The sequence below is a fragment of the Camelus bactrianus genome, chromosome 9, assembly GCF_048773025.1.
Source record: "Camelus bactrianus isolate YW-2024 breed Bactrian camel chromosome 9, ASM4877302v1, whole genome shotgun sequence".
NCBI classification, from domain to species: Eukaryota; Metazoa; Chordata; class Mammalia; order Artiodactyla; family Camelidae; genus Camelus; species Camelus bactrianus.
The window spans coordinates 29,117,169-29,129,363 of NC_133547.1; the positions used below are offsets into that span (position 1 = coordinate 29,117,169).

At 41.9% G+C, this 12,195-nt stretch overlaps 1 protein-coding gene across 5 annotated transcripts in view; it reads left to right on the forward strand.

The window, feature by feature from the left end:
- ABCD3 (ATP binding cassette subfamily D member 3) overlaps positions 1-7,022 on the forward strand; it is a 63,959-nt gene extending 56,937 nt beyond the window's left edge. For all 5 annotated transcript variants that reach the window (XM_074369996.1, XM_074369995.1, XM_074369998.1 and 2 more), the window contains 3 exons: positions 1,952-2,056; positions 3,482-3,538; positions 5,529-7,022. In XM_074369996.1, the coding sequence (XP_074226097.1) occupies positions 1,952-2,056; positions 3,482-3,538; positions 5,529-5,577 (211 nt within the window). In that variant the 3' untranslated portion in view covers positions 5,578-7,022. The remainder of the gene's footprint in view (positions 1-1,951; positions 2,057-3,481; positions 3,539-5,528) is intronic.
- The last annotated feature ends 5,173 nt before the right edge of the window (positions 7,023-12,195 follow it).

Below are 12,195 nucleotides of genomic sequence, written 5' to 3' on the forward strand. Positions count from 1 at the left end.
GAGACAGGCTCAGTGTCTCCGTCTGTGTTTTTGGACCCTCCCTCATCCGGTTTTATCACATCCCTTTCCTTCGTTATGTGCTACCCCCCACACACACACCTATATTTAATCTCTTCTAGTCCTTTTCTTCCAGAAAGACATTTTCAGGTCTCTGTGATCTAACAAGCAAATTCTGACTTGACCAAAGGCCCCGCGCAGTCGGACTTCTTGATGGTCTGTCCTTGCTGCTTCTCCTTCCTCACCTCATACAAACAAGATACAAACATCAAGAAACCTGTTGATGTGTTTCGATCATTCATTTATCCGATATTTGAATGTTTCCTGTGCTATTCAGGTGCTGGGTGTACAGGAGTAATTAAAAGAGCCTCAGCTTTTGTGGATGGTACAGCCTATGCGGGACACAGAGAAACGGACAGGGTGCAGTTTATCCTGGATGAAGGGCTGCAGAGACGCTCTAGAGGGGCCAGCTTGGGCTGCGGGGAGGCGTCAGGGCAGGTTTATCTGAGGAGGGGACCTTAGGCAGAACTTTGAAAGATGCAAGAAGCAGAGTATGGCGTTTGGGACACAAGGACGTGCTAAGCCCTAAGGCCTGAGACACCTCGTGTCCTGAGAGTGGAGAGGAGACAGTGGCGGCCGGAATGTGGAGGTTAGAGGGTGAGTCAGAGTAAGGTTGTGCAGTGCCTCGTAGGCCTTGGGAAGGAGTCTGATTTTTATTCTAAGTGAAATGGCAAATTACTGAAGGGTTTTAAGCAGAAGAGTGAAACTCTGATTTGCAGTTTTGGAAGATCCTCTCTGGTTCATGGACATTGGGCTGGAGAGGAGCAAAGAGGAAGAAGAGGGCTGTGTGTGGTCGTCCAGGAGGAGAGGACTGTGCCCGGGCAGCGGGCGGGATTGTGAGATGGGGGAAGTGAGTAGACTGTGAACTCCACAGGACTCGGTGGACTGAAGGTGGCAAGGTGGGGGTGGGAGGGAGGAGGAGAAGGGAAATCAAGGAGGACTCACAGCTTTCTAGATTTAGCAGCTGTTTGATAGTGTCATTTTCTGAAATGTTCAAGATGGGGAGAATGTATGAATGGATTCTAAGGGAGAAATTTAAAAAATCAGTGAGTTTTAGATTTTTTAATTTTGAGAGTTCTCTAAGATATCCAGTAGCCTAAGAAATGGGAGGAAGCTTAAAACCATGGTTTCACTGTCACTTTCTCAAGGAGGGAGTGGTCACCTGAGTTGTACGTTGCAGAGAAGATAAATTGGGCAAGGATAGAAATGTGTCCATTGGTCTTGCAACATGGAGAGCGTCATTAGGAGGAGATGGCAGATTGGAATATCTATAGACAAAGAACCAGAATAAATAATTCCCAGAAAGTAAACTACATATGGCAAATAGCATTCCTGCTAATCAGAGAAAGGCAAGCTGCAACAACCTTGACGTTAATTTTCATGCACAAAACAAGCAAGGCTTGGAAAGCTGGGCGTGCCCGGTGCTGAGCACAGGGGTGCGGGACAAGAGCACTCAGACACTGCTGGTGGGCATGTTAGCTGGCCACTTAAAATTAATTGTCATTACTTAAGCAACAGAATGTTTAAAAATAGTCCCATTTTTGCACCTGAGCCATCTGTCATCTGAATTTGAAGATTTGGTTAAAGTGTGTACCCTTTAATCTTATTTAGAGAATTTTAATATTAAAACTCAACTTCATCTCGCATCAGTCTTAGAAGTTTCTGTTTTACTCTTAACAGTATTTCCCACGTGTTACATTTTTTCCCTTTCTTCGGGAAGACAGTAAAAACAATTGGGTTTCTTTGTATTGTTTCTGACAGGTAGATTTTTTGAGACAATAATTTTCACCCTTTCTTTACAAGACTGTAAATGTATATTTAAAGTAAATCCGTTTTAGCTTACTAATTTTCAGTCTGCATGTGATTATACAAAATATTTCTTTTTATGCTTCAGATGGCAAGATTATTTTATCATAAGCCCCAGTTTGCCATCCTGGATGAATGCACAAGTGCAGTCAGTGTGGATGTGGAAGGCTACATCTACAGTCACTGTCGAAAGGTAAGTGTGACCGGTGCTCAGTGCCCTCCAACCCCAGTGTCCTCTGTGTCCAGCCGAGTATCTGGCCAAAGAGGAGATTGCAAGTTTTAAAGTGACAGAATTACTGGAAGTACTGTCCAGGGGCTGTATCTTGCTTTCACGGAGATTTTAAACTGGTAATTAATGGATGTGAGTAAAACAAAAAGAATTATAAATGAATTCTGCATGTAATTCGTTTTAGCCATGTATTACGTATGAAATAAACATTTAAATTTGTTTCCTTTTTACCTCATTCCCAGTACTCAGTGTTAATACATTGATTTTTTTTTAGTCTGTTCCATTAACTTTAACTAAGTATAATTTTTTTAATCAAGAAAACTCAACAGTAGTTATTTGGCAATTTTTAATTTATTCGCCTTTTTCTCTGGCCTGGATAACATTCTACCAGAGCTTCCTTTTAGTCTTTTCTGAGGCTGTCTGCATTGGTTTCATTCCTTCAGTGATTATGGAGTAGTCAGCATTTAGGGCTGGATGGCTCTTTGTCGTGGGGGGCTGTCCCTTGTTCTGTAGGATGTTTGGCAGCATTTCTGACCTCTACCCCTTAGATGTCTGTAGCACTCTCAGTTGTGACAGTGTAAAATAAAAACATCGTCAAGTGCCCCTGCCTCCTCTCCTTAATTGAAAATCACTGACCTAGAGCAACTAGCTGTATCTGTTGTTGTGGTTTTGAAATTCTGAAGTATGACCCACAAACCCTTATTCACAGTCTAAAATCCAGTAAGCTTCTAAAACCAAAAGATTTGTCATTGTTTTGTCGTGAGCTCCCTGGGTAGCCAAACCACGCCTGACGAAGATTTTTAAGCTCTTTCATTTGTCCCACTGACTGTCAGTGTCCATGTGTGTTGTTGCAGAATTAGTGATGTGTGTAGCACACAGAATTCTGCCCCAGGACCCTCTGGGGGTGGTTAGTACTCCTTGTCCAAGATCTCAGTTCCAAGACGCATTCCCAAACAGTGGTTCCCAATAAAAGATTTTGACCCTGCATTTGAAAAACAAATTTACTGTAGACCGTACTTTATTGATTTAATTTTCCCGATTTTAACCTTTTGCTATTTTATTATCTTTATACTCTTTTCATATATTTTTCACAATAAAATAGAAAATGTGCTAGAATATACATTTTCTGCCCCAAACAAAATAATACACTTAATTAAGCTAGTTCCTCTTTAGTTTAGTTTTGTTCTTAAAGACTCGATTGGGGCCTGTTAGCTTCTATCATGTGGTTGGTGGCCTGTCCTTCGCGCCACCTTAGAACACTGAGCATTGGTTGTAGTTTGTTCTCTGGGGCACTGATTTTTAACTGTAGCTGCTGAAGACAGTCATCTCAACAACTTAAATTATACAGGCTGTGATACTGATAGAAACCTGATCACTTTCCTTGTATAGGTTGGCATCACCCTCTTCACTGTGTCGCACAGAAAGTCCCTTTGGAAACACCATGAGGTTTGTATTACTTGCATTGAATGGTATAATGAAAGTTTATTTTCATATCTGAATTCGGGTGATAGTGGTTTTAGATTTCTTGGTGTATATTCCTTTTTAAATATATACCTTAAAGAAAAAAGTGACTAATTCAGTTTTATAAAATAAAATAGGATCTTCTTAAATGTTATTGTAGTTGTCAATTTCAAAGCTACACTGTGTGTAAACAACCTGTGGTTATATATGCGAGAACCAGTTAGTGGTTCTCCAGTTGTATAATTGACTAAAATGTGCACAATCTCATCACAGCTGTGGCCAAATGGACTTTTTCTTCCTATTCTGTATTGATAGAAGGGAAAGAATCTAAAGAAGGACTAGGCAGCGGAAAGTTTAGGGACAGTTTTGGTAGAGGTCAGGACTACAGGAAGGAGATGAATAATGTTAGCTATGTTCGTCATTACACGGTGATAAAATGGAACTCATTAGGTGGTCACGGTAATTTACAAAGATGTTAGAGCGAGGTTTACATGGGCGTGAGTGCTCCGCAGTGCCGTCTTCCCTACGGCGGTTCTTCTCAACTCTTAATGTAAAATGATCAAACCCTAAAATTAAACCCTTCCCTTTTTCTTTCTCTTTCTCTTTCTCTTTTTCTTTTTCTTTCTTTCTCTCTTTCGCTCTTCCTTTCTCCTTCCCCTTTTCCTCTTTCCTCCTTCTCTTCCTTCCTTCTTCTCTTCCTTCCTTTTTTTCCTTACTAAATGATACAGAAATTTTAGTTAAAAGAAAGGGTTTGAGGAAAATTGGAACATGGTAAGGGTATCTTGTCCCATAAAATGCATACCTGATTGGGCACCTTTTTTTTTTTTTACCAAATGTAGTAAATGGAGTAAGAGTCATAAGGAACCGAGTACTGTCTTTACTTTCAAGAACCTTACAGTTTAGGTGATAGTGTGCAGGTAGTGAAATGAAGAGCATGGGATTTAAGCCAGAAAACCGGGTTCAGGCACCACCGTTTCTGGCATTAATCGCTTCCTTCAGGGAATAAAGTTGTTGGCCCTTGCCTGGCTGTCTCATAGATGACCACGAGGAGCAAAGAGGTAGCCTGTATGAAAGAAACTGTAATGAAATTCTATATAGCTGTTGACTTTTAAAGATAGCTTTTATTATCTTAATGGCATGTTATGATTTGCCCATTTTTCATGACTTGAATGAGAAATTAAATAGCAAGAAATCAAAGCAGTTTAAAACTATATCCAGAGCCTTTGTGTTTTCTCAGAAGTTCATAAACATGACAGCCATAGGTTTCCCCTCTCCCCCTGGGGGTGCAGACAAGCAGCAGAATAACCATCAGGCCGGTGCTCGCGTGCAGGAGGGTGACACGAAGCGCTCCGGTGTTGGAGTCCAGAGTAGCTTAAAAACAACAGTACAGAAAGTGGAGAAACAGAGATTGCTTCTGTAAATAAAAAACCCCACTAAATAGAACAGAAGGTTTTGTACCTGCTCTCCTCAGAGTGCCTTCATGGGAGGGGATGTATAGGCTCACTCTGTAGCTCTACCTCCTCTGCTAAATCAAAGAACAAACAAACAAAAAGCCGCAAGTTAGAGGTCCCAAGCTGATCTAAGGTAAGTATTTTAGAGGCTGCCGTACCCAGCAGACTCGCACTGTGGTGGGTCTGCTCCTTGGTGGCGGAGTGACAGACGCATTATAATTGGTGGGATGCTTGTAGATTTGGTTCCTTTAAAATCATGAAGTCTGGTGTTTTAGCTCTCATAAAGGACAGTGCTATATCCACTCCCAGCAGAGGTATAGTGTGACTGTTTTTTAAAAGAGCAGACTTCTTCATTTAGTCTTTCCTTGGAAAATAGTAAGCATTTCTGAGTATCAACTTTTAAAGACTTTAGTAGCTTAAAATAATTATTTCCAATCATTTTCTTACACAATAACCTCTACATGAATTCCTGATAAAAAGGAAATTCTTAGTCACTGATTTTTTCCCCCACTTCTTTCCCATAGTACTACCTGCACATGGACGGCAGAGGCAATTACGAATTCAAACAGATAACAGAAGATACAGTTGAGTTTGGCTCTTAGACTCCGGAGAGCGGCACTGTACCCACTTCAGTGAAATAATCACACAATATGATTAGAAACACAAAGTACACTGTAAGATTATGTTGAGCTTGTTTTTTTTTTAAACAAAGCAACAAATTAACTGGATATAAAATAATTGAGAACAAGTTGTTGAAACATTTAATATTATATAGGATATTGCTAATTGTGTATATGTTGGTTTAATTATTAATATGTACTAAGAATGTCCTTATTCTTGTGGTTAAAAATCTGCCTAAATTAAATTGGGCTTAAATCAGTGTAACCTGATTCATCCTGGGATGCAAACCATTTGAAGTCAGCTACTTTGACTTTTTGGCTCTATCTTTTCCTTCAGTGAAGAACCCTGTTTAAAATTGGGGTCATCACTTGTCCTGTTCTAACAAGATAGTCTTGAGTTTCATTTTCTTGTGTCCCACAACAGTGGGAAACAGATCATAGTGTATTATCAAAATGTGTGACATCATTGCACAATAGCATTTACTACGCGGTGGCAGATGTCTTTAGCTGCCACAGTTAATACTCATTCCTTGTATGTGTCTTGGGGTGCGTTTGACTCCAGGAGAGCCATTTGAAATTTCTTTGGCTAAATAATAAATGTGCCCCTCTCAGTTTTCAGTATTGAGTTTTTTGAGGGTTCTTTGTGGTGATGCAACAAAAGTATATGTGCAGTCTTGCCTACAAGGGATGGTTACTATGTTTTGCGCCTAATCTTCCCAGTGATTGAGATGTTCAAACACAGAGTCTTTACATGTCGAGCTCAAGGTCTTGTAAGAGTTTGAGAATGTTTGAAGAATTGGATGGATTTGTGTATGTTAGAAGCCCATTCATTAGAAGTGTGGTGGTTACATGGTGTTAAACTCCAGATGAGCCATAGGAATGCACTACATAAAGTTAAAGCACTGAGTATGCAATGTTATCACTGTCTTCGACTGTGATTTTATGCTTAAAAAATATGTTATAAAATTATGCACATGGGTGAATTATGTTTCCTAAGGCACTGGTTTATCTCTGTGAATCTTTAATGAAGTTTTTATATTTGGGCTATTATGTTGAACTGTATCCTAAGAGAAATCAGTTTCATCTCACCAAGCCACCATTAATGACTATGTGTATTATTTTCACAGGGAGAACTGAAATTGAATACTATCAGTGAGCTAGATATGAAATCAGTTTTATCAAACTGGAGTTCAAAAAGGGGCTTTTTATATTCTTATTTCTGCATAACTGGTTTTGTTTTTTTTGCAGAATTAATTGTAAGAATCACTGACTACCAAAGTAAAACCTGATGTACTGATTCCGTAATACAGAACATTCAATTTTTACCACCTCTCTTTAGCAAACTTGTATACTTATTTTCTGTTCGGATTAAAAAAAAAAATCACATATCCTGTACAACCTTTACTTGTTCTTTTTGTTCTGGTATCTCAGTCCTCAGTGGTTCATACAGAGTTCATACAGTCTTGCCTTAAAAACACAAAAATAACATTCGGAAAGCCCTTGTAGCGCCCAGTGTCTCTTCTTAAAAAAGTTTTGTCAAGTGTGGTTTTAACAGAATGAATTTCTCTTTTAGAAAAAGCAGAAAAAATCTTCAGTGTACTTCACAAATGTTACCAAGTCGCCAGGAGACCGTAAGAGTTAAGTCCCGGGAAGGCTGTTCCGGCTTGGGGTCGGGGGGGTGTCTCAGATTCCTAGGTTCCGCCGGACCTGTGAGTAGAAGTGCTCTCCTCGCCTGCCTCCTGGTTCCTTCTGTGATGGATTCTTGCTACCAGAAATTCATTTTGGGCTTTTTTTCTGTATTTTTTATTCCTTTTTAACAAATGTTAATGTGCCTCACCATTTGAGGCATAAAGGAAGATCCCTTTCATGGAGAATCACAGTGCCCATTAACACGGTGGTTCTAAGAAGGCCTCCAGCAAAGGGATCCAGTGTTTCCAGAACATGACTGAGCAGGGCATATCTTTTCCCACTACTTTTTTATATAGTGAGAAAACAGAAACGTCTATAGTGAGAGTTGTTTGCTGCACAGTACTCATGGGACAAAGTGTATCTCGGGTTTGCCTCTGTAAGGGAGGCAAAATTTGACGTCTGCACTCTTAGGGTTTTAGGCTGGGCCTAAGAATTAAATTGGCGTAAGACAGATTAACAGGAAAAAAATGTACAAATGTATTTAATAAGTTTTATGTGACATGAAAACCTTCTTAAGGAAACAAAGCCCCAAAGAAGTGGCAAAACCTAAAGGCTACGAGGCTGAACAAAGAGAAGCAATTGTGGAACAGTAAGTATGTGGAGAGGCTAAAGGAAACTCAGGGTTACGTGTATAGAATTGTCTCAGCGTCAGTGTCCTGTCCTTGGTGAGAGTGTCATTTTCCTTCTGGTGGAGAGTTTTATCCTGTTTTCAGGAAGAAGGGGAGGGTCAGAGCGCCCTTCCTGCACCTGCTGTCCAAGTGCCTTTAGCTCAGACTGGTCCTGGTGCTGATGTGGCCTGTTTGGGACGGCATGTCCTGCCCTCCTTCACCCCTTCCCCTCCCCCTTAATGACCAGCATTTGGCTTAAAACTGTGGGGATATCATGGCATCTATCATTTCCTTATATAATGTTTTATCTTTTAACTTGTGTTTAAAAACCATAATTTGCCTAAAAGCAGAGTGAACTTTCTTCTATCAGATGGACTTTATTTATAGGTAGTTGTAGGAAACTATGTCAGTTATTCTGCCTTTTGTGAAAAGTTGGAATTCTAACCTATAAACATATCATATACATGCTGCTTTTAAAAAATCTAATACTTAAAAAGATTTTAACTTATCTAAATAAAACTTTTTTTCTCAAAAAAAAAATCTAATACCAAAAATGAATGAATAACGGTCCGTCCCCACACCCTAGGGCCATTTTTAACTTCCAGTTGTTCTGTGGTAACTACTTTTTATTTTTTAAACAGTGTGCCATGTGGCTGTTTCTTAATTCGTCCGTCTTAGACATTCCCTGCTGCCCATACCCCTGCCACATCCTCCACATGCACTTCCATCATTCTTAAATTTGTAAGCACTTTATGGCAGTTTAATACATAGGCAGAAAAGCCCATAACCTCAACAGGCTCACCGAGGTTTTAGGACGTGTGCGTGTTTATTACCGCCTAAGAAACAGAACCGTGTCACACCTCAAGGCCTCCTTCACGTCTTCTTCCGACGATTAGCCTGGAAAAGCCACTGTTCTGACTCAGAGCACATAAACTCTGCTGCCTGTTTTTGATTAAGGCAGACAGAGGTCCTCAAAGGATTGTCCTAGTGAAATGTGTAGGATTTGCTGTATGATCGTGGCTCTGCTTGCACTTCGGGCACGGGTTAGCAGCTGGCTGATACTCAAGTTTAATAAATGGCATCTTCTTGTCAAGGCCGTGCGTACCCACGGGGGCGGTGTGTTTCCCTTCTGCGCTCACTTCCCTGCCCTGCCTCCCTGAAATAGGGGGGAGCGGGCGGAATGTTCGGGGAAAGCACAGACAGGAGAGCTGCTCAGACTTCTGTGTGCTTGTAGTCACCCGGAAAGCATAGGTTCTGGTTCAGTAGGTCTGGGTGGGGCCCGAGAACGTCCATCTCAGGTTGACTAGCTCTCAAATGATGCTCAGTCGCGGGTCGGGGTGGGAGCTCCAGCTGTGGACTAAGAAGACGATCACAGGTACAGATGCAGCGGCTCAGAGAAGATTCTCTGGTTCAGTGATTCTGGCCGCCCCTCCCCACCGTGTTCCTTCATTCTTAGTCATTTCCAGGTGTTTTTGAGTTTTTTTTAATTTAGATTCCTTCATTTTTACAATCCAATCCGTAATTCTGGTCAAGTTGCAATCCTCAAGAACTCAAGGTGGCGCCACAATCTTAGTCATAAAGGACACAAGCCCAAATGCTGTTATGCAAAGGGAAACATTCTCCTGCCCCTCTGAGTGTTTCTTATTCTCTGGACCGATACATGCTTAGAGAAGACAAGTTTCTTTGCAGATGGAGCCTGGTTTTCCAGTGGTTTTGAAAATCAGGCTAAGATTGTTATGTCAAAAATGCTTCTCTTAAACCTTTTAAGTTTTAAAAATTTCTTTAACTTTTAAATTTTGGAAGTTCATTAAAATTTGTATCTTCAGGATAAATTGCAACTTCTGTCTCAAAACTCCTGGATTTTTTTAAACAACTAATTTCATTTCTCCCAGAAAGAAGAGGGTGTTGTCTTTCAATTATTAATTATTGATGCCCTGTCTAGTAACATATAACCATGGAATTTGGATTAAAAGAGATTGACAGCTTTAGGCCAATTAGCTCACTTGACATAGGAGAAAGCAGGCGTCCCAGTTTTAAGTTCTCTCGAGGCTCTGTTCCTGCAACAGGAGGACTCCTGACAGGCCCACGTGTCACAGACCTTCTAGCGCAGTCTGCGGACGGAGGGTCTTGTCTGTGCTTCAGGTGCTCTCAGTTTGATTTTGGCTGCACAGCAGGCTGCATTCTGACCTCCCCCGGAGCTGGGAATGCCCCCTTTCGGGTCAAGAGCTGCTCCAGCCTCTCACTGCAGTAAGTTACAGATTAAGCCAATGCTTCTGAAATTTACTGGGCATTAGAACCACTTGGAGGGCTTGTTAAAACAGATTTCTGATTCAGTAAGTTTGAGGTCAGGGTTATAATCTACTTTTCTAATAAACTCTCAGGAATGCTAATTCCCATTCCATCCCCTGAGATGCGGGGCCACACTTTGAGCGCCATTGGATTAACCAACATGGGCTGCCTGTTTCTTCACCATGTTCGTCAAGAAAGAGAGCGTCCCAGTATTCCCAGCAGGAGCCCTGGGACTCACCCTCCCAGACTGGGGAAGGTCACACGTCTGCCCCCGAAACCAGTTTTTCTGCAGCCACGAGGAAGGAATGTGCTGAATACCAAAGCCAGAGCACCTCGGTCTGCAGTTGAAAAGCAGGGCTGCGGGAACGGAGAACTAGAGTCCACTGTGAGCGTCCGCATTGGAACAGTCACAAAGCTGCTCAGGCCACCACTGGAGAAGAATAACACGTGCTAAATACACGTCTTAGATGAGGTGAAAACTGGATTTGGGAATGAGTTTATTCACCACTTGATAGAGACCACTGGTTCTTTGTTTATTGCGGAGACAGGCCCTCAACTTACAGGGGCCGTCGGCTGTAACTGAGGTGAGCATGTCTTTGGGTTTCACAGGCGTTTCTATACGTTAAGCCAAACTTGGCTAATAATTTAAGATGGTAAAAATCTGTCTTCAGAGCATGAAAGCTTAGTTTAGTAACAATCGGCTTTATGGGAAACTTTGAGCAAGAATAAGTGATGAAGTATAATCTGGCCCACTGGAGGGCAGTCGTTTCTGGACACCAGCCAGCAAGAAGAACGTGGTCTTCTGTCCAGCGCTGATTAAGGTGTTGTTTTAGCAGCAGCTCCTTGTGAGGACGGCTGTGGAAACCTGCATGGTGATTAACATTCGCAGTGTCCAGACTCCCCCATCGTTGCAGTACCACTTTATTTGGATGTGTAATGAATTCCTTCCCTGTGAACAGCCAGACACCTCATTACTACCCAGACCGGCTTCACTCTGCCAGTACTTTCTTTAGGGGACCATTCAAATTCCTTAGATTATGAGGCCACGGAATTGCATAGTGCTATTTATTATTCCTGGCAGGGAGCGAGCAGCCTGATGGACTCGCCCAGTCAGATGTCCTCTCTGGGAGCTTGTTCTGTCTCATGCGCTAAGCTCTGTGTCCCAGGCAGCCCCATGTGAGCAGGAATTCAAGATAACAGCCACCGCACACTTCTCTGGGGACATGTCCCCACACCAGCCTCTCTCGTTGACTCTGCTGCAAACGCACACGCTCACTATCCAGGGTGAACGCCGCGACAGTGTACGGGTCAGCCACTGCAGCGCTGACACATTATGGCAAGCAAAGCAACAGAACCAGCCCAGTAAACCAGCCACTGGTCTGTTTCCCTTCACTGCTCCAAAATATCTACCATTTTTTCTTTCAGGCTGCCGTTCTCATGAGGATGTGAAAGATTTGTTTTGCCCATTGTCCCTTAGACAATGGTGTTACACCTAACATTTGACGTTTAGAATTTTATTGACAATGCTTACGAGTTCTCTGGAGCAAAGGAACAAAATGCATTTAAAATTCATCATTCATCTAACATCTCTAGAATCTTCTTTCAGTAGTTGTGAGAGCAAGACTGTTCGGCTAGATTTTATTTGCAGTTGAACGGAGGAGTCACTATTTGCACCCTCTAGAGGGCGGTTGTGAAGTCGGCTCAACCGAGCCTACAGGCACGGCTTCCCCGAAGGAGCAGCAAATGGGAATGAGACCCCATCCTGCCCACAGAGAGCGCTCAGTCTAGTTTGCTTTTCATTAACTCTACAGACTCCACTCCTCCTCTCTCCCTAGCTTACATTTTTTTTATCCAATTTTCTTCTTTTAAGACAACAATCCAAAGAACTTTCCTTCTGTTTTCCTCTCCGACCTTCATTTGCAATTCAAACTAACACCTGTGGGAAGAAGGCTCTCCCTCTAAGCCTGCAGCAAACTGTCCCTTCC